At 46.2% G+C, this 23,119-nt stretch overlaps 1 protein-coding gene across 1 annotated transcript in view; it reads left to right on the top strand.

Annotated features, from left to right (window-relative positions):
* ARID3C (AT-rich interaction domain 3C) overlaps positions 1–23,119 on the top strand; it is a gene marked incomplete at its 5' end in the record, with an annotated part of 86,927 nt that overhangs the window by 51,538 nt on the left and 12,270 nt on the right. Inside the window, 2 exons of the mRNA XM_081940454.1 lie at positions 6,579–6,651; positions 17,627–17,810. Of these exons, the coding sequence (XP_081796580.1) occupies positions 6,579–6,651; positions 17,627–17,810 (257 nt within the window). The remainder of the gene's footprint in view (positions 1–6,578; positions 6,652–17,626; positions 17,811–23,119) is intronic.

Genomic DNA, 23,119 nt, shown 5'->3' with positions numbered 1-23,119 from the left:
GATTTTGATTGTGTAATGGTGGGGGGGGGGGATGCTGCGGTGGCCGTAAGTGCAAGGAGCGGCTGTATGTCGCTTCTGTCCTGCGTCATAACTTCAAAGGATCGCTAGACGAGGAGTTATAAGTTGAGGGCTGTTAAGAGTGACCCATATGAGGTGACTGATGTCATCTGACCTCTAGCATAAAGAGATCCAAAGTTGGCAACTGTAAGATTGGTGGACTTCAACTCCCAGAATTCCCCAGCCGGCTGGCTGGGGAATTCTGGGAGTTGAAGTCCACCAATCTTACAGTTGCCAAAGTTGGAGGCCCTTATTTTACCGTCTGAAACCGATCTTCCCTGTTTCGAGATTTTTTGCTCAGAACTTCCTTCCTTTTTAGCTTCCGAGAAAATGTGGCTTGGAAGTGAACCAGCCCCTCATTGCAATAAGACTTAAAGTCAACGCTATTTATCTCGGATGGTGAGTAATTCAATAAACACCGTATCCTGGGTGCGAGAAAGCGCTGAGCAATTCCTATCCCTGCTTGCTTTCGCTGGGGCTCATTAAAATGCTTTTAGATCGCCAGCTAACGTGTGGCCCAGAGCAGGTGCATGCCCAACAGGTGGGACGGGGGTGGGGGGAAGCTCTTTTGAAACTTTGAGGGGGCAGCGTTTAAGATGGGGGAGGTCTTCCAGGGTCACTGGCAGGTTGCGTGTATCGGGGGTCAAAGGCAACCCTTAACTTTCAGCTTTTTGTTGTTGTTAGTTGCAAATCGTGTCCGACCCATCGCGGCCCCATGGACCACATTCCTCCAGACCTTCCCGTCCTCTACCATCCCCTGGAGTCCAAAATTGCCCCAAAGACTTCAGAGTTTGGAAACACAGAATAAAGAGCAGGAAGGGACCTTGGAGGTCTTCTAGTCCAACCCCCTGCTCGAGTAGGAGACCCTGTGTGTGTGTGTGTGTGTGTGTGTGTGTGTGTATAAATACATCTACCTTTTGTGTTGCATTTTTGCTGATAAATAAATGAAGGGAGACTAGTAAACATCTATTTCAAGCTATTTCGCTCTCATCAGCTAGCCATGCCCTTGCTGGGATTCGAACTTGGGCTGTTTTTACATATTAGGCAGTTATATTAACGTCTAACAAATAACACTTTAGATGATAGATAGATAGATAGATAGATGATAGATAGATAGATAGATAGATAGATTGATAGATAGATAGATAGATGATAGATGATAGATGATAGATAGATAGATAGATAGATAGATAGATAGATAGATAGATAGATAGATAGATAGATAGAGATACATGGATAGATGGAGATAGATAGATAGATAGATAGATAGATAGATAGATAGATAGATAGATATAGATAGAGAGGGAGAGAGAATAATAATAATAATAATTTTATTTGATTAGCCGCAACCCTCTCCCGAAGGACTCGGGGCGGCGTACAATCAAAACGGATAAAAATACACATAAGACAAACATATATACAAAAAGAACAGAGACATATACATATGTGCATGGAGGAGAGTTGACTTATAAGTGAAAGACAATTAAAAACACAATTTAAAATCCCCTTAAATAAAATTACTAAATTAAAAAACCCATCAGGAGCGTTACGAAGTTATGGTTGAGCCAGGCCAGCTATTTGGAAAAGGTGGGTCTTGAGCTTAACACGGAAGGAGCGGAGGTCAGTAGTGGTCCTAATATCCGGGGGGAGGTCATTCCACAGGGCTGGGCCCGCCACAGAGAAGGCTCTGCTCCTAGGCGCCGCCCCATGGCACTGTCTGGTGGATGGCACCTGGAGAAGTCCCTCTCTGTGCGAGCGGATGGGTCGTAGGGATGTATGGGGCAGAATACGATCCCGCAGGTAACTAGGTCCTGAGCCATGGAGCGCTTTAAAGATCGTAATCAAGACCTTGAAACACACTTGATAGACCACAGGAAGCCAGTGCAGCTCGCGCAGGAGAGGTGTCACATGGGAGTACTTAGTACTCCCCATAATCACCTGCGCGGCCGCATTCTGGACCAACTGCAGTCTCCGAGTGCATTTCAAGGGAAGCCCCATGTAGAGAGCGTTACAGTAGTCCAAGCGAGACGTCACCAGCGCATGGGCGACTGTGCGTAAGGCGTCCCGGTCCAATAGGGGGCGCAATTGGCGCACCAGGCGAACCTGGTGGAACGCCCCCCTGGCCACGGCTGTCACATGTTCATCCATGGACAGCCTGGCATCCAGGAGGACGCCCAAATTGCGTGCCCGCTCCACGGGGGCGAGTTGAATGCCCCCAATGGCCAGAGATGGAATTATCTGGTTGAACCGGGGAGCCGGAACCCACAGCCACTCCGTCTTGGAAGGGTTGAGCTTGAGTCGGTTGTCATCCATCCAGACCCGTACGGCTTCCACACACCGGGACATCACTTTGACGGCCTCGTTGGGGTGGTTCGGGGTGGAGATGTACAGCTGAGTATCATCAGCGTACAGATGATATCCCACCCCGAAACCACGGATGATCCCACCCAGCGGCTTCATGTATGTGTTGAACAGGAGTGGCGAGAGGACCAACCCCTGTGGCACCCCACAAGTAAGGGGGCTTAGGGTCGACCTCTGCTCCCCTGCCAACACACGTTGCGTCCGGCCGGAGAGGTAGGAGCCGAACCACTGCAAAACGGTGCCCCGGGCCCCCAACCCCTCCAGTCGGTGCAACAGGATACCATGGTCGATGGTATCAAAAGCCGCCGAGAGGTCTAATAGGACCAGGATAGAGGAACAACCCCTATCTCTGGCCCTCCAGAGATCATCTACCAACGCGACCAAGGCCGTCTCTGTGCTGTGCCCAGGGCGAAAGCCGGACTGGCGCGGGTCTAGATAATCATGGATAGATGGAGATAGATAGATAGATAGGGAGGGAGGGAGAGAGAGAGAGAGATAAAAAGAAAGAGATACATGGATAGATGGAGATAGATAGATAGATAGATAGATAGATAGATAGATAGATAGGGAGGGAGAGAGAGAGAGATAGAAAGAAAGAGATACATGGATAGATAGATGGAGATGATAGATAGATAGATAGATAGATAGATAGATAGATAGATAGATGATAGATAGATAGATAGATAGATAGATAGATAGATAGATAGATAGGGAGAGAGAGAGAGACAGAAAGAAAGAGATACATGGATAGATGGAGATAGATGATAGATAGATAGATAGATAGATAGATAGATAGATAGATAGATGATAGATAGATAGATAGATAGATAGATAGATAGATAGATAGATAGATAGATAGATAGATAGATGATAGGGAGGGAGACAGAGAGAGGGAGAGAGAGAGGGAGGGCAGGTGGATTGGCTGTGTCCCCCTCCAGCTCGTTCAAGGTTTAACAGCCCTGTCTGGTTGAGTTGGCGCCTTTTCAGCTGGCACGGTGCCCATTTCCATCCACTGCCGTGCCAAGCTATGGAACAGCGGTGACCTAAAATCCTGATTCATGACATGGGAGTCCTGCCTGGCAGCTCCTCGGACCCTTCGGAATGCAAATTGCTGGCAGGATCGGTGCCAAGCTGAGCTGGAAGGCGAGAGTTGGCACGCAGGCAGGCACGCCTGGCCAAGCCAAGGGGTTTCCCCATTTTTTCCCCAGCGGACAGTGCGGTTTCTCCCCCCCCTCCACTGGCGGTGAAAGTTTATTCCGTGCTGCTTGAGGGCATACAGGGCACTGGGTAGGATTGGCAGCGTGCCGTAACCTTAAATCTCTGTAATTTCTGGTTCTCCGTCATTCAGGTCATGCTTTGTTTATTTACTTATTTATTGGAATTTGTCAAAAACGAGAAGAAGAATGAAAGAATAAAAACACAGGGACAAGAGGCACATGACTGCACTTATGAAGGCCTCCTCTGCTTGGTTGTCCCCTTTTCAGGAGGCAACATCTTTGAAGGCGTTTCCCTTCTCATCCAAGAAGCTTCCTCAGCTCTGACTGGACGGTGGGGAAGGGAAGGATTTCTACTCCTTGGAGACAGCTGGTCATTTGCCTCCTTTGAGAGGGTCCTTGAGGCCACTTGGAGGTTTATCTCTGTCTTCAGGGTCCCCCGAGTGGTGCAAATGGTTCTTGTAGTTTGCAATTTTCCCTCTGGGAATCCATTCCTACTCCCACCCCATTCCAAGGGTCTTCATCCCAAATTGCATAGCTAAAAGTCTGTAGAGATTCTCAGTCCTCCAGGTCAGAGTTGTCCCAAAGGTGCTTTTTTTCAAGAGGCAACTGGACTTTCTGGCTTCCAAGTGTGGCTTCATTGAGGCTTTATAACATGGTATTAACACTTCATGTCCTCTTGACTCTGTCCCTCCCTTTATGCAGCTGAGGATTGCATTGGCTGTTTTGGCAGCTGCAGCGCACAGCTGGCTCGTATTTAAGTGGTTGTCCACTAAGATTCTGACGGCCATTTTTTTTATATCGTGGCAATCAAAACTGAATGCAGGATTCCAAGTGTGGCCTTACCAAGGCCTTATAAAGCGGAATTCACATTTTACATGATCTTGATTCTGTCCCTCTGTTGATGCAGCCTGGGATTTTCTTGGCTCCTAATCTGCTTTTGCTTCTGTGGCTGAGTTGTGAGTCTTCCCGATAAAACTCCCGGGGATCGGAAGAGGCCCCGGGTTTCCCCCCTTCCTTCCCCATCAATTTTCCTTCCTGGATGCTAAGAGGTCAGAGGTCATCCGGGAGCTGCCCCCTTCTTGCTAATTGCCCTGATGAAGGGGGGAGGGGGACGCAGGGTCTTTGCATGTAATCCCTACAGGTGTCAGCGGAGGCTCAGCGGAGACCAGGGGCTGTCATCAAATATTTATCTCTCCCACCCGCACGGAGGTTAAAGGTCGCCGCTGGGGTGGGAGGCTGGGGGCAGTCAGCTATGGCTCTCTTGGGGGTCCAGCCAGCGGACTCCATCCATCACGGCTCAGCCAGAAGATGGGGAACTGGAGCTTCCCCTTGCAGCTTACAAGCTTCAGGAATTGGGGAGGGGCAGAATCAGACTGTAACCTCCCCCCCAGCTGGCCATACAGCCCCTACAACTTGTTCTGGGGCAGAGGAGGGGTCTCTTGCTCGAAGGAAAGAGGAGGAGAGGGATGGGAGACCAGGAGGAAAACAGATTGCTGGGTTTTGGTTTTTTTGCAATGGCCAAAAACTCTCCCTGGTGCTGGAGGGGGTAACCAGGCACCCCCCTCCCCCCACTGAGAGGGTCTCAGTTTGAAGTTGGTTCACCTGGACATCTTGGCTGGAAGAGAGTTTTTTTGGGGGTGGGCTCTGCCCTCTCCTGGGCAGCAAATGGAAAAGAGTGAATAACAATTTTGGTGGTTAGGGAAGGAAGGAAGGAAGGAGAGAAAGAGAAGGGAAGAGTAAATAGGACAGAAGACCACAGAGGTTTTATAGTTTTAATCGGATTTTATTTGTGGCTTTAAGTTTGGAGCGGGAGATACCCAGAGTTGAATAGAAGATGGGTGGCTCATGAAAGAGAGAGAGAGAGGAAGGGAGGGAGAAAGAGAAGGAGAAGGAAGGAAGGAAGGTTGGGTGGATGGATGGAGGGAGTGACAAAGAGACAGAGAGAAAAGGAGAAGGGAGGGAAGAAGGATGGAGAGAGGGAGGGAGGAGAGAGAAGGAGAAGGAAGGAAGAAAGGATGGAGGGAGGAAGGGTCTGAGGGACAGAGAGAGAGAAAAAAAGGAGCAGGGAGGAGGAAAGAGCAGAGAGAGAGGGAGAAAGAAGGAAGGAAGGTTGGCTGGATGGAGGGACAAAGAGACAGAGAGAAAAGAAGAAGGGAGGGAGGGAGGATGGAGAGAGGGAGGGTGGAAGAGAGAAGGAAAAGGAAGGAAGAAAGGAAGGGAAGGAAAGAAGGATGGTTGGAGGGAGGGTGGAAGGGCCAGAGAGACAAAGAGAGAAAAGAAGGAAGGAAGGAAGGAGGGAGGAAAGAAGGAAAGGGAGGGGAAGGAAGGAGTGGAATGGAGGGAGGGATGAGAAGAAGGAAGGAAGGAAATGTGTAATGAAACATAATATTTAAATGCACAGAAGAACAATTTTGTTAGTGAAGGTCTTGTCTCTCTGTGTGTGTGTCCTTCCCCCTGAAGAAGGAGCCAGCTGGCCCAGAGGCTGCAGGAATCTCTGGGGTGGGGGAGGTCTGGGCAATGGGGGGTGGGCTCCAGGGTGGCTGGGGGCACTTAAACTGGGTAAGGCAGCCTTTCCCTGCAGCTGACTCGGTTGGATGTGGTAGGGAGACCACTAAGAGATTCGAGGACGGGGTTAAGAGGAAAACTGAAAAGAACCACATACACACCAAGAAGGAGGAGGAGGAGGAACATACACAAACACACACACACACACACAGAGACACACACATACATCTTGTGTAATGCAGAATTTGGGGCGGGGGAGATGCACAGGATTAGCACTGCCCTTTTTCTCCTGTTCATATACCGCCCAACTCGTTACACAAAGCGAGTCTGAGTGGCTTAGCCAGGCCTCCTTGCCCTTCCAGCTGCTCGGGTGGGGTGGGGTCTCTTGTCAGTCCCCCCTCCCCACACTGACTCCCACTGTTTCTTTCCTCTCTGCAGCTCTACGAGTTGGACGGAGACCCCAAGCGGAAGGAATTCCTGGACGATCTCTTCAGCTTCATGCAGAAGAGAGGTGAGGGGGGTGGTGGTCCTTCCCTCCCTCCCTCCCTCCCTCTCATTCCCATTTCCTCCTTCCATCCCTCCCTCCCATCTCCTTCCTTCCTTCCTCCCTCCCTTCCTTCCTTCCTCTCATTCCCATCTCCTCCTTCCATCCCTCCCTCCCTTCTGCTTCCTTCCTTCCTTCCTTCCATTCCCATTTCCTCCTTCTCTCCCTTCCTCCCTCCCTTCTGCTTCCTTCCTTCCTTCCTTCCTTCCTTCCATTCCTTCCATTCCTTCCTTCCTTCCATTCCCATTTCCTCCTCCCCTCCCTTCCTTCTTCCTTCCTCTCATTCCCATTTCCTCCTTCCCTCTCTCTCCCTCCCTCCCATCTCCTTCCTTCCATTCCTTCCTTCCTTCTTTTCATTCCTTTTTCCTCCTTCCATCCCTCCCTCCCTGCCATCTAACTTCCTTCCATTCCTTCCTTCCTTCCTTCCTTCCTTCCTTCCTTCCTTCCTTCCTTCCTTCCTTCCTTCCTTTCATTCCCATTTCCTGCTTCCCTCCCTCCCATCTCCTTCCTTCCTTTCATTCCCATTTCCTCCTTCCATCCCTCCCTCCCTCCCCATCTTCCTTCCTTCCTTCCTTCTTCCCCTCCCAGAGCAATCCCTGCCCCTCCCCCTTAATTAGCCCCCCATTAACCTCGCCCTTTGCCTGGCGTGCTGATTGAGCGCAGTTTCCTCCATCCAGCGGTTGGCAAGAGGCTCTAATTGATGGCAACCCCTGGATTGGCGTCAGAGGCCGTGTGTGTGTGTGTGTGGGGGGGGGGGCTGTATGGCTTGATGGGGCAAGGGAGGGGAGGTCAGAGGTTAAAGCATTTATCGAATCCCCTCAATTGCTGGAGCTTCCTCTTTATCCCAATCGGGCCGATAACCAAACCCGGCACCGATTTCCGATGGCCGGAGGGCCCTCCATCAAGGCTGCCATTAGAGGGCTCTGGGGCTGAATAAGACCCCTTCCCCCTCACACCCCAGGGCTGCCACGGGTTGGTCGACACCCCATGGTCAAAAAAGTCGCGATGGAGGCCAGAGCAGGCTGATTCAAACTCCCTCTGCTTGCCTCTCAATGCCAAGCAAAGGATGCTATCGGCAAGAGTTCCCCTGAGCTTATGCAGAGTTCACTTATTACCCCTGCAAAGCTGGGAAGGGGAGCAGGTAGCCCTCAACTCACAGCCACAACTGAGTCCCAAATTTCTGTTGATCAGTGAGATAGTTGTTCAGTGAATTTAGCCTCATTTTACGACCTTTCTTGCCACAGTTGTTAAGTGAATCACAGTTGTTAAGTGAATCTGGCTTCCTCATTGACTCTGATTTTCAGAAGGTCGCAAAAATGGGGATCCGGTGAACCCCAAGACACAGCAACTGTCCTAGGCACGTGCCAGGTGCCAAGAGTTCAAATTTTGATGGGGGAGGGAGGGTGGGAGGGAGGGAGGGAGGGAGGCAGGAAAATGGGAGAGAGGGAATAAGAGGCAGGTCAGTGAGGAAAAAGGAAAGGAGGAAGAGAAGGAAGGAGGGAAAGTGAGGGAAGGAATGAAGGGAAGGAAGGAAAGAAGGAAGGGAGGGAGGAAGAAAAGTGAAGGAAGTTTAGGGAGGGAGGAAGGGAGGAAAATGGGAGAGAGGCAATGATAGGCATGTCAGTGAGGAAAAGGGAGGAAGAAGGAAGGGAGTGAGGAAAAGGAAGGAAAGGAGGGAGGATGGGGTGGAAGGAAGGAAAGGAGAAGGAACGGGGAGGGAGGGAGGAAGACAAGTGTGAAAAAGGAAGGGAGGGAGGGATGGGGGGAGGAAGGAAGGAAGGAAGATGAGGGAGAAAAGAAGGGTGGGAGAGGGGGAGGATGGAGAGGAAAGAAGGAAGGAAAGGAAGAGGAAGGAAGAGGGAGGGAAGAAGGAAGGAATGGGAAAAAGAAGGAAGGGAGGGAGGATGGGGAGGAAGAAAGGAAAGGAGAAGGAAGGGGGAGGGAGAGAGGAAGGGAGGAAAACGAGTGAGAAAATGGGAGGAAGGAAGGATGGAAGGAAGGAGGAAAAAAGATGAGTGAGAAAAAGGAAGGGAGGGAGGGAGGAAGATGAGTGAGAAGAAGGAGGAAGGGAGGAAAGGAGGAGGGAGGGAGAGAAAAAGGAAGGAAGGAAAACAAGTGAGAAGGAGGAGGGAGGGAGGAAAGGAGGAGGGAGGGAGAGAAAAAGGAAGGAAGGAAAACGAGTGAGAAGGAGGAGGAAGGGAGGAAAGGAGGAGGGAGGGAGAGAAAAAGGAAGGGAGGAAGGAAGACGAGTGAGAAGAAGGGCGGAAGGGAGGAAAGGAGGAAGGGAAGGAAGGAAGGATCTGGGCTGCCTGCAGACGACAGGAGGGCCCCCTCCTCAAAAGATGCTCCTGGCCCTCATTATTCTCCCTGAACTAATTAAGCGGCTTCTCCTGCCTGCGATAAGGGTGCTAATTAAGAGCTTTTCTGGGGGCCCTGCATCTCCATTGGAAAGCCCTTTGTGAGGCTCCTGCAGGAGATCGAATCCCCCAGGGGGTGGGGGGGAACATGCTGATTCTGTGGGGGGGGGGGTCTGTTGATGCCCATCGATTGCCTCTAGGAGAGATAAGGGGCGAGGTGCCCCCCCCCCTTTCCCTGAAGGAGAGAAATCACACTTAGCGTAGCCGCTGCCTGCCTGTCAGTCCTGGGAACAAGATCTCCTTTTCTGGCACAATGTGAACCTCACACCCGTGAGAAGCTGTTGGGGTGGGTGGGTGAGGGGTTGAAGCCCCTCACCCCTTGTGCTCCAGCCTTCTTGGAATTTGTGCTTCCCCTCCATGCTGGCTGGGGATGGTGGCCCTTGCCTGAAGAGGGAGTGAGGCTGCTGCCATCCTTGCCCAAACTGGCATCTTGTAGAATCACAGGGCTGGAAGGGACCTTGGAGGTCCTCTAGTCCAACCCCCTGTTAAATAGAAGACCCTCCACCGTTCTGCACAAGTGGCTGTCCAGTCTCTTATTGAAAGCCTCCAGGGATGAAGGCAAGCCCTTGCGCTGATTAATTAACAGAATAGCAGAGTTGGAAGGGACCTTGGAGGTCTTCTAGTCCAACCCCCGGCTCAAGCAGGGGACCTTCTATCCATGATGGTGAACCTATGGCACGTGGCATGCAGAGCAATTTCTCCGGGCACTCCAGCTCTCACCAGGTGACCAATGGGCACGGGCATGCCAGAAACCAGAAGCTCAGCTCCCCAGTGCGTGCATGCGCTCCAAGGAGCTTCTCTTCCAGTTTCCAGCACTCCTGTGTGCACCAAGACCAGTTGGCTGGTGCACATGGGAGCATGAGCCAGCCAGCTAGTCTTCGCCTGTGCATGCACACCAGAAACTGGAAGAATAGGTGATCGGTGCACATGCGCACACTGGAAAGCAGAAGCTCAGCTTCCCAGCTCATGCATGCATGCCAGGTAACTGCTCCTCCAGTTTCTGTTGCTCCTGCACGTATGCACCAAGTTTCCAGTGCTCCCCCACGCATGCTCCAGTTTTGGCACTCGGTGCCAAAAAGATACACCAACACTGCTATATATCATTTCAGACATGTGGTTGTTTGGGTCTCTTCTTAAAACCCTCCAGGTGGCAAGCTGTTCCACTGGTTAATTGTCCTCACTGTTAGGAAGTTTCTCCTTAATTCCAGGTTGCTTCTCTCCTTGGTTAGTTTCCCTCCATGGCTTCTTCTCCTGCCTTCTGGTGCTTTGTAGAATAGGTTGACCCCCTCCCTCTTTGGGGCAGCCCCTCAAGTACTGGAAGACTGCTATCAGATCTCTCTTCCCCTCCATAAAAAAAAATCCATACTCATTAATTTCTTTACTTCAATAAGGAATCTTCCCAAGAGCCCTGCATTGTAGGCTGGCATTGATCCCCAGCCCACAGCTGGGAAGGCTTGAGAGAAAGACAGCCAAAGGGAAAAAAAGTTGCTGGCAAGTTGGTGAAAATGGTTGTCCCAAAGGTCTTTCTGGTTTTTCTTGGAAGACGTTTCGCTTCCCATCCAAGAAGCTTCTTCAGCTCTGACTGGATGGTGGGGAAGGGAAGGATTTACACTCCTTGCAGACAGCTGGTCGTTTGCATCCTTTTTATAGAGTCCTTGAGGCCACTTAGAGGTTTCTCTGTAGTCCTCAGGGTCACCTGAGTGGTGCAAATGATTCCTGTAGTCCATAATATTTGGGAAATCCGTTGAAATGGTCAGAAATCTGTTGGAAACAGACCAACCTCCAAGTGGCCTCAATGACCCTCTCAAAGGATGCAAATGACCAGCTGTCTGCAAGGAATATAAAATCCTTCCCTTCCCCACCATCCAGTCAGAGCTGAAGAAGCTTCTTGGATGAGAAGCGAAGCGTCTTCAAAGAAAAACCAGAAAGTCCAGTTGCCTCTTGAAACAAAAGCACATTTGGGACAACCACAGCCTGGAGGACGGAGAATCTCTAGAGACAAATGAAAAGGGAGTTTTCCCCAGCAAGATCAGAAGCAGAGGGGAATTGACACCAGAAGTGTACAAATTGCATAGGCAAAGTTTATCTGCAACTGGGACTTCCTGTCACCTGTTTCCACGACATTCACGGCATCCTCTTTTCCCACCACTGGTGGAGGCGTCAAACGAGGAAGTAGCATGGACTGATTACATAGACTAAATAATATTAATGTTTCCTTTCATGGTTTGCAGGCAGGCCTCGATTTACGGCCACAATGGAGTTCCAGCATTTCTGTTGTTAAGCAGGACTGTTGTTAATTGAATTTTGCCTCATTTTACGGCCTTTCTCGCCCCCGTTGTTAAGCGAATCGGCACGGTTGTTAAGTGAATCTGGCTTCCCCGTTGGCTTTGCTGGTCGCAAAAGCGGATCACATGACCCCGGGACGTTGCGACAGTCATAAATAATATATAAATATGAGTCAATGGCCAAGCGTCTGAATTTGGATCACGTGATCCCTGGGAGGCCGCAACAGTCGTAAGTGTGAAAACTGGTCTTAAGTCCCTTTTTTCAGGGCCGTTGTAACTCTGAATGGTCACTAAACGAGGAAAGTTGAGGACTTCCAGCATGTTTGAGATGAGTCGTGCCTGAGAATGCTCCATGAGATCTAGAAACTTGCTTTTGGGAAACCAGGCTGGGATTTCTGATGGCTGCTTTGCTTTAGAATTCCACCCACCCCACCCCACCCCTCTTGTGACTCACAGCTGCAAATTGGTCTGTCCTGCCATAATCACTGCATTGCTGGGCGATGATGCTACCAGGGGAGAACATGTTGTGTTTGTGTGTGTGTGTGTGTGTGTTTTACAATATTTATCCAGTCTGGGAGTTTCTGGAGAAACTGGTTCTCCTTGATCTTCCTCTCCCTGCAGGGCCATCCCCCTTTGGAGGGGTTGGGGGCTTAAAGGAGGAGGAGGGTCCCAAATAGAGGTGGAGAAGAGGCTCTTCTTTGCCCCCCACCCCTCCCAGGCATTGGAATTAGTCAGGGGGGGGGGTTTCCTGGGGTCATTCCTGCTCCTTTTTCTTGGCTCAGGAGCTCTCCTCCCCCCTCCCCCCGCTCAGCCCTGGGTGGGCTGGCTGACCCTTGGCAGAGAAGTGGACGGCCTCTCCAGGACTGACCAGGCCGGTCCAGCCTGTCCGGCCAGTGGCTTCTTCTTCCTCTCGCTTGGCCCTTCCCAAAGCCCCGAGGGGCTGCTCGGCCGAAGTTTTGCGCTCTGTTTTTGGCTCTGCAGAAAAGGGACACCCTGCAGGCCACAGAGGGATCTGCACCCTGTGTGTGTGTCTGTGTGTGTGTGTGTGCGTAAGTGTCGTTCCTCCACCGTCCAGGGAAGAATTAAAACTGGACTCACTCTGGTCTCCTCCCCTTGAAAGGGAGCGACACCTGAAGGTACGGCCTTCGGTACTCTCTGAGTTGGGTCATGGTCTTGCAGACGTTTCGTGACCCAACTAGGTAACGTCATCAGTGCTAGAAGGGAGTGGGGTTGGAAGAGGAGGAGGAGGACTGTAGGGTGCTCTCTGAGCTTGACGGTTTTCTTGCAGACGTTGGATGACCCAACTACGTTATTGTCATCAATGCTAGAAGGGAGTGGGCTATGGGGAGGGGAGGAGGAGGAGGAGGATAACTTTAGGCTCCTTAATGCTCTCTGAGCTTGGGTGCTTTCTTGCCAAAGTTTTTACCTAACTAGGTTACACCATCAGTGTTAAAAGGAAGAGGGGTTTGTGGAGAGGAGGAGAAGGAAGAGGAAGAGTAGTAATAGTAGTAGTAGTAGTAGTAGGAGAACTATGAACATCTTGGTACTCTCGTGAGTTGGGTGGTTTTCTTGCAGGCGTTTCATGACCCAATTGGGTAACATCATCAGTGCTAGAAGGGAGTGAGGTTTGGGAGGAGGACAACGACAACTATGGAGACCTTGGTGCACTCTGAGCTTTGTTGTTTACTTGCAGACGTTTCATGACTCAACTAGGTAACATCATCAATGCTAGAAGGGAGTGGAGTTGCTTCCTGTTTATATATAAACTTCTTCTAGCTCTGAAGATGTTCCCTAGTTGGGTCATGAAACGTCTGCAAGAAAACAACTAGGCTCAGAAACCAACAAGGACCCCTCAGTCCTCCTCCTCCTCCTCCTCCTCCTCCTCCTCCTCCTCCTCCTCCTCCTCCTCCTCCTCCTCCTCCTCCTCCTCCTCCTCCTTGTCCTCTTTCCCTTCCCCCTTCTCCTCCTCCCTTCTAGCATTGATAATGTTCCCTAGTTGGGTCATGAAACGTCTGCAAGGAAACAGCCAAGTTCAGAGAGCACCAAGAATCCCACATTCTGCTCCTCCTCTTCCTCCTCCTCCTCCTCCTCCTGCTGCTGCTCCTCTTCCTCCTCCTTTCTCCTTTTCCAGAAAAAAAAACATATCCAGAAAAATTCCCCATCCTATTTCTCTGCCTACATCACTTTAAGATTTGGGGAGTTCAACTCCCAGAATTCCTCAGCCAGTAGGAGAGTTGAGTTGCACAGGACTTAAAATAGGGCCGTTGGTGCCCAGATCCGTAAGGACCATTTCTTCCCAAATACTCACCTGCATGAACCCCCATACGAAGGCACCCCCCCCTGCTGCACCCCGAACCCCAAGCCTACTGTCTTAGCTCCGGAGTCCAAAACCCGAGCACCATTTTTTCTCTCTCTTTTTCCTTCCCTGCCATTTTTTTGCACACTTGCCATTTCTCTTTCTCTTCCTCTGCGTTTTATCTTCCTCTTGATCCGTTTTCCACTTTCTCAAGACAAAACAGCCGGGATGAGCAGCTGGGAAAGAATAAAGCAAGTCATTTTTCAAGCGGATTGAAGACTATCCCAGCCAATAAGGAGCCCATAAATTAGGGGAGCAGAGAAACAGTTGTTTTGAGCTGAGTCTTTGCTCCAAATAGATGGGGCTTCGATCGTGCCCCCCCCCCACCCCCCATCCAGGTCTGCTCCTTTTCTTGCAATTCTTCTGGAAGAAAAGGAAGGTATAAATTAAAAGCTTTTCTTTGTGTTTCGAATTTGGCAGCTGTTCCTATGCTTGTGCGAGGTCCGTTTGAAGAACTGGACGTTTCCTGAGCCTCTCCTCTTCTTCCCCCTTGGCTACTGGTGAGCTCCTGGGTTCTGGAGTTCATCTCTTAAGTTTTTCCCGAGGCGCCGTTGCTTCTGGTTTGCACCGGGGACAGGGGTGAAATCTAGCAGGTTCTGACAGGTTCTGGAGAACCGGTGGTGGAAAGTTTGAGTAGTTCGGAAAACCAGTAGCAGAAATTTTGAGTAGTTCGGAGAACCGGCAAATGCCACCTCTGACTGGCTCCAGAGTGGGGGGAGAATGGAGATTTTGCAGTATCCTTCCCCTGCCACGCCCACCAAGCCACGCCCACAGAACCGATAGTAAAAACATTTGAATTTCACCACTGATCGAGGGTCTCAAGGGAAAAGATGCCCCTGAGCTGAGGTTATCTCCTATTGATGGTGGTGATACCTCGTAAAGTTTTTTTTAAAAATAGTTTAATAATTTAAAAGACAAAACACAAATTTACACTTGTAACAGCTTTTCCATATCGGTGTCCGTATTTTTTTCGTAACAATCCTATCTCTATATCACTATCCTTATACTCTTATTTAAATACTCTCTATATATTGCACTTTTACCCTTTATACCTTAAGTTTTACGCTTACTCTCAAGCCAGGAATATCATCTATTCCAAATTTGAAATACTCAGTTTCTTCCCTCTCCTTCATTTCCATAGACAGTCTATCCATTTCTGCACATTCATAGATTTTCCTTCTTATAATCATTTCTGGGTGGGTATCTGTTTGTTTCCAGTTCTGTGCTAGAATGATTCTACTTGCAGTTAGTATGTTTAATATTATGTATTGTAGCTTTTTCTCCATTTTCCCATCAAAGATTCCCAGGAATAAACAATTCCAGCTTCAGCTCTACTGTATCCTTTGCTCAGTTATCTCTTCCAGCCACTTCCTTATCTTATGCCAATATTTTTCAACCTCGGGGCAAGTCCACCACACGTGGTAGAATGTTCCCTGCTTATACCCACATCTCCAACACTCTGGCAATCGGATTGGGAACATCTCAGCCTTTCTAACAGTGGTAGATGCCACTGATACTTTGCAAAGTTTTTAATGGAGTTTCCATTCTCAGGTTTCCTAGGGTCTCTCTCCTTGATTAGGTCCCATCCGTTGCTTCTGGTCAGTCCTTCAGAGGTTGTGGGAGCTTCATCACTGGAGGCTTCCAAGAGGAGACTGGGCTGCCATCTGTCAGAAGTGGGGTAGGGTCTCCTGCTTGGGTGGAGGGTTGGACTAAATGACCTATGAGGTCCCTTCCAACTCTCTTATTCTATGTTGGTACGGTCTAACTTAGGGACGCGGTGGCTCAGTGGCTAAGAAGCTGAGCTTGTCAATCAGAGAGGTCGGCAGTTTGGGGGTTCGAATCCCTAGCGCCGAGTAATGGAGTGAGCTCCCATTACTTGTCCCAGCTTCTGCCAACCGAGCAGTTTGAAAGCAGGTAAAAATGCAAGTAGAAAAATAGGGACCACCTTTGGTGGGAAGGGAACAGTGTTCCATGCGCCTTCAGCGTTGAGTCATGCCGGCCACCTGACCATGGAGATGTCTTTGGACAGCGCTGGCTCTTTGGCTTTTAAACGGAGATGAACACCGCCCCCTAGAGTCGGGAAGGATTAGCACATATGTGCGAGGGGAACCTTTACTTTTATATTCTAACTTACAACCGTTCATTTAATAACTGTTCAAAATTACAACAGCACTGATAAAAGTGACTTACAACCAGTTTTCACACTTAACGGCCGTTGCAGCATCCCCACAGTCACATGATGGACATTTGGGCGCTTGGCAACGGACTCATGTTTACGACGGTCTCGGGGTCATATGATTGACATTTTAAAGTGAAGTCAGCTGACTTCTGAGAAGCGAAGTGGGTGGGATTTGCCGGATTTCACTTAACGTCAGGATGATTCGTTTAACAACTTCAGGCGTTCGCTTAACAACCGTGGCAGGAAGGTGTGTAAAATGGGACAAAACTTACCTGCCTTGCTTAACAATGGACTTTTTGGGCTCAATTGTAGCCATCAGTCGACGGGTATCTATATCTGTGGCCAATGGGGGGTCCAGATGGCAGGGCTAATAATGGGAGGGGGGAGATTTCACACTCCCTTTTGGTTGCTGCTCTCCTCCTTGGTAGAGAGGGGTTTTTCCACCCCAAATCCAGAGTCTGCCTTCCCCCAAATTGGGGTCTTATCTGGCCAGATCTTGACTTCCCCCTGACTTTGAGACATCCAGCTGAATCAGTGATCCGTGGTGGTGAGGGGGGAAGCCCCCTCCTCCACAGCACCCCACTCAGCCCCTGCCCCTCCCAGCACGCTCTTTGCCAGCCCCCCCCGGCATCAGCCGCTAAACTGAAATCAATTCCAATCACCTGCCAGAATCGACAGATTCTCACCGCACATCCAGGGCTAATGAAGTGCCTCTGGGGTCCCCAGGAGGAGAACATGGGGGTCTCCTTGCAGCCCTCTCTGGCCAGAAGGACTGAGACCACACTGCGGGGCCCCCGCCAGGCTGGAGGTGGCAACCATTTTCCTTTTTGAGGGGTCCTTGGTGCTCTCAGAGCTTGGTGGTTTTCTGGCCGACGTTTCGTGACCCAACTAGGGAACAGCATCAGGGCTAGGCATGAAACATCGGCCAGAAAACCAGCAAGCTCTGACATCACTGAGGACCCCTCATTTCAACCATGAGTTATACATTTTCTCCTTTATTTTGCTTTTTCTAAGTTTGTGCCTCTCAACGAAGAAGCCTTTTATTTTCTTTCTTTCTTTCTTTCTTTCTTTCTTTCTTTCTTTCTTTCTTTCTTTCTTTCTTTCTTCTTTCTTTCTCTTTCTTTCTTTCTCTTTCTTTCTTTCTTCTTTCTTGTCTCCTTTTCTTCTTTCTTTCTTTCTTCTTTCTTTCTCTTTCTTTCTTTCTTTCTTTCTCTTTCTTTCTTTCTTTCTTCTTTCTTGTCTCCTTTTCTTCTTTCTTCCTTCCTTCCTTCTTTCTCTCTCCCTCTCTCTCTTTCTTTCTTCTTTCTTTTTCTTTCTTTCTTTCTTTTTCCTTCCTTCCTTCCTTCCTTCCTCCTTCCTTCCTTCCTTCCTTCCTTCCTTCCTCCCTCCCTCCCTCCCTCCCTCTCATTTCACTCTGGGTGGCTTGCCATTCAACAAATATACCACAGTGCAAACAGTGGCAACATGTTATAAAACAATAAATTTACACAACATTGCCGTGCTGGGGGTAAAAATTTTTTTTAATTAAAAAAAAATACACAGCATTTTTTCTAAAAAAAAAATCAGCACGAAATCAAAGCCAGCCGGGGAATGTTGTGCCTTGAAGTCCTCCCATCTTCCAGTGGCCCAGGTGAGAATTTGGGTGGCTGCTTCTTTTTTTTAACCTTTTCCTGTGTGCTGCCCGTCTTCCCCCCTCCCCCCCCAGGGACCCCCGTGAACCGGATCCCCATCATGGCCAAGCAGGTGCTGGATCTCTACTCGCTCTATCGGCTGGTGACCGAGAAAGGAGGCCTGGTGGAGGTAATCAACAAGAAGATCTGGAGGGAGATCACCAAAGGATTGAATCTGCCCACCTCCATCACTAGCGCCGCCTTCACGCTCCGCACACAGTGAGTCCCGGCGGCCAGGCTGGCGTGTGTGTGTGTGTGTGTGTGTGTGTGTGTGTAACACATTGTAGAAATGTTGGCTTAGGATTGTCCCTTACCGTTGGAAGAAACTTTGGAGTCTGGATAAATGGCTATAAAGTCTCTTCTTGAAAAATCTCTCTCTCTCTCTCTCTCTCTCACTTTTTATAAAGAGTTTTATTATTTTTCAATTAGAAAAATAAACCTTCCCTCTTTCCTTCTGCCGTGTGTCGTCTGGGTACAAACATCTCTGTGCCACATCGTTCCTCTTTTACTTCATAGTAACATTATTTCCCTAAGTTTAATATTATAATATATTTAGCATTTATACGTGATGGAACTCTCCGTTTTTCTTCTTAATATCTTCTAGTAATAATGTTGTATTAACATTAAACACCATTATTCTCATTATGTACATACTAACAGTTTATTTATATCTCTTTCTAAGTGTTTTGTCTACTTACATTTTAGCTTTCTTCATTTCCAAACTCCTTTTTCTTTCTCCAACCATTGGTAAAATACTTCCCAAATCATATCATATTCAGTTTGCTCTTTCTCCTTAATGGCTAATGTTAATCTCTGCATCTCTGCACATTCTAACGTTTTCCTTACCACCTTCTCATCCATAGGAATCTCTACACTTTCCCAATGTTGTGCAAATACAATTCTAGCTGCGGTTAATACACAAATGATTAAATATACATTCCCTTTATTATAAATTTCAGGTAGAATTCCTAGCAGAAATGTGTCGGGTTTCAGCTCAATACGTTCTTCTTGAAAATCTCCAGGGAACAAGCACTCACAACTACTTTTTTTCTTTTATAAGTCAAGATTTTATTTATTTATATATTTTGAATACAGTGTATTCTCCGGGCATACCACAAAAAGGAAAGGGGAAAAAATAACACATATATTATTATTATTATTATTATTATTAATAATAATAATAATAATAATAATAATAATAATAATAATAATAATAATAATAATAATAATAATAATAATAATAATAATAATAAGGCAAGGTCCTAGAAGATGATGGAATGCAACTTGAGAATTAAGAAATGATAAAGGCAGTAAAACCAGAAGAAGGCTACAAGTACTTGGGGACTTTAGAGGCCTCTGACTTAATGCATAATAAAGTCAAGGAATTAACCTCAGCCAAGCACCTTCGACAAATTCACAAGATATTAAAGTCCAAACTGAGTGGAGGAAACATCATAAAAGCCACAAATACCTGGGCTATACCTGTAATTTGATACTCTGCAGGAATAATTGACTGGACCCAGATGGAGTTGGACAATTTGGACAGAAAAACAAGGAAGCTTATGACAATGAATCATGTTTTGCACCCTAAAAGTGACGTTGACAATTGTATCTACCAAGAGCAGAGGGTGGTTGAGGACTCCTACAAGTAAAGCAGACTGTGGAAGAAGAAAGACACAGCTTGAATGATTACATCCAGAAAAGGGAAGAACCAATGATTAAGGAAGTAAGTAAAGGAGGCCTTTTGAAGACAACTAAGTTAAAAGTTGAATATAAGAAAGAAGTAATTGAGAAGCGAGCGGAAAATTGAAAAAGCAAAGCTATGCATGGCCAATACTTGAAAAGTATTGAAGGCAAAGCTGACCAAAAACTAACTTGGAACTGGTTAAGATCAGGAGTACTGAAAAAAGAAACAGAAGGCTTCATTTTGGCAGCTCAAGAACAAGCCTTAGCCACAAACTGCATGAAGGCAAAAATTCAACATGTTACCACCAACAGCAAATGTCGCCTCTGTAATGAGAAAGACGAGACAGTTGACCACTTGATCAGCGGGTGCAGCAAAATTTCACAAACTGACTACCTACAACGCCATGACCGCGTTGCTAAGATCATTCACTGGAAACTGCGTCAAAAATTTGGATTTGAGTACATAAAAACCACTGGGACCATCAGGTTGAGAAGGTTTTAGAGAATGAGAAAGGCAAAATCTTGTGGGACTTCAGAATCCAGACTGACAGGCACTTGGCCCACCACACACCTGACATAACAATAATTGAAAAGAAAAAAGTAGGGTTCATTGAGATTGCAATACCTGGAGATGCACGAATTGAAGATAAACAGCAAGAAAAAAATCACAAAGTACCGGGACTTGCAAATTGAGATTGAGCGACTGTGGAAAAAGAAATCGAGCGTTGTCCCAATTGTAATTGGAACCCTTGGAGCAATAATACCTAAAGGGCTACCTGGCTATTTGAAAATTCTGACTTTACCTGTCTTGAATGTTCTGATTCTACAAAAATCCACCCAACTTGGAACAACTTATATCCTCCGACGTTACCTTAACAGTTCCTAGTTTTCTTCCTTAGTTAGGACTCGAGCTGTTAGGCTACCAACCAGCCCTTTGGTGAATCTCACCAAAGATGAACAACAACAACAACAACATCATCATCATCATCATCATCATCATCATCATCATCATCATCATCATCAAATGGATCATCATTTGGAGCATAACACGCCAGATATCTACGCTTGTAGAGGGCCGAAGTATACAGTTTATTGATATCGCTGTTCCTGGAGATGCCAGAGTCGAAGAAAAAGAACTAGAAAAAAATGATGAAATACCACAACCTGGCCATGGAAACAACCGGTATCTGATTATGGTTGAAACATGTAACAGTGATACCCATGGTCATCGGGGCACTTGGCCAAGAATGTCCAAGAATTTTACAAGATACATCCACAAATTGCAGTTTCCTGCAATAACACCAGCAGAACTGCAAAAAACTGCGCTACTCGGAACATCTTATATTTTAAGAAGATACTCAGTTGATCCCTAGGACGCTGGCAGCAACCCGTATCAACCATTAGCACCAGTCACTGGTATTTGTGATGCATTTTTGAATGTTCAGTTGACTTGAGTTTCATGTTTAATGAATAAAGTAAATAATAATAATAATTAGCACCAGTCACTGGTATTTGTAATGCATTTCTGAATGTTCAGTTGGCTGAGTTTCATGTTTAATGAATAAAGTAAATAATAATGTAACAAAATAATTCTAACCATACTTATAATTATATTCACTTATTTATGTTCCTATTAAATATATTGGCATACCTACAATTATAAACAATGCTCATATTTTACTTAAACATAACATTACTCTTACTTCATCTAATTTGAGCACTCACAACGTCTGGAGGGAAGCGGTTCCACTGATGAATGACCAGAATTACAAAATTGAAGGGATCTTAGAGGGCTTCTAGTCCAACCCCTGTGCCATCTTGGATAATGGCTGTCCAATCTTTTCTTATACAAATACAAATACAAATACAAATACATATACATATACACATATACACATATACACATATACACATACACACACACACACACACACACACTGTCAGGCCTGTAGTTATGTTCTTTTTAGGATCTTTGGCCTGCCACACTTTCTTAGAATTTTCTATGCTGTTTCAATAGTGTAGTAGTTGGGAGGGGGGAATAGAAAGGAGTAGGATTGTAGAATGGATTGTTGACATTCTTTTGTAGAAGCCAAGGTCATCTTTTGTCTCAGCACCTCGACACCTGGCCGGAAGAAGATGGGTGTACATGCCAGCGTGGAAGATGATGATTGGAACATGTGATGGATTTGTGGGTGTGGGGAGAGATCATGAACTTTCAACTGGTTGAACTTAGAGAATGTACTTCCAGAGTTGAAATTTCCATAGCTGTACTAACATGCCTGTGGAATAAATTGCACCATTAAGGATGTTTTGCCTTGGACAATGATTTATTTCTGCATGGTATTTAGAACCCTAACACACACACACACACACACACACACACACACACACACACACACACATATATATATATATATATATATGCATGTTTTGGTGTATTCGGGTCTTTTCCCGTGTAAGAATGAGGGTAGCTTGGCGACGTGCCTGTATATATATATATATATATATATATATATATATATATATATATATATATATATATATATATATATATATATATATATATATATATATATATATATATATATATATATATATATATATATATATATATATATATATATATAATATAATTTTCAAAACAAACACAACACAAAGAATCCTCCTTCTTTACATACTGTAGAAAGTCTATCAGTTGGTTACAAAAGGCTTTTGTGCATCTCTTCCACAGTCATCAAGCATAATTCATATTAACTCAAGTATTTTAACTCAGATATATTTATACATGTTACCATCATCATACCTCCATTTTCATTTGACTATAATTGTTTAAACGTCCTTCATCATAAAATATACCAAGATTTAATACATAACCACATACTGGCATTTCATTTGCTATTTCTAAAATCCTCCAATGACACTGAATCCTTATGTCCTATTCTAGCTAAACATCCATAATATTTAGTAACAAAAATTTCTAATCCTCCTTTCCAAATCGTTTACAATTTACTTCTATTTTCCTTATGTTGTACCCATGTATATATATACATTGTTATCATTATCCCTCCTTTATTTGACTGTGTCCTTTATCATAACATTTTTCCTCCTAATAAACAAAACTTAACTAAATTTAACTTAGTTCTTTTTTATTAACCTTTATATATAACCAAAAAAATTTCTAGTCTTCCTTTCATAGGTACCATTCAATATTTATATCTAATTATTATTTATCATAGCAATACACATGTATACATTATCATTATCATTATCTTTTATTTAACTATATCTATTGTCACTAATTTTCACTAAATTTAACTAGTTTTAGATTATACCCTTTCATCTATCAACCTGTATCTTTCCAGTAGCAAAACAATCTCATGTCTTCTGCCATTTGTGGTATCAGTCCTCTAATCATCTCCTTAATCAAATTTGTTTGGACTCCTCTTTGCAACTCATTGCTTATTAAGTCTCTCATGTAGTTTCGATGCCCTTCTTCTGTTTTCTTAATCAGCTTATCTTTAATTGTCAGTGGTGTTTTCAACGATGTTGCTAACAAAATTTCTCTCTTTAAATCCATAAATTATTTTATTTTTTCTTCTTGCCATCTGGGGTAGAATTCCCCTCGATTTAATTCCTCTTTCTGTATTCCACTTTTTCCATTTCCAGACACAAGCCAATCACCATAGATATCAGCGGATTTAATTTCTTTGTAATCATTTTGCTCTTCGGTTTTTAGGACTCTAACCTCCACTTTTTCCACTTGATAAACATCTCCAACTTCTTCATCATATTTTACTGTTAGATAATCTAGATTTCCCAACTTCTTCTCTGTCCTCTCAAAT

This window comes from Natrix helvetica (assembly GCF_964273705.1).
Source record: "Natrix helvetica genome assembly, chromosome: 2".
In the NCBI taxonomy this organism is placed as follows: Eukaryota; Metazoa; Chordata; class Lepidosauria; order Squamata; family Natricidae; genus Natrix; species Natrix helvetica.
The sequence above is the reverse complement of the archived record's forward strand: the minus strand, read 5'-3'. Positions and strand labels throughout refer to the sequence as shown.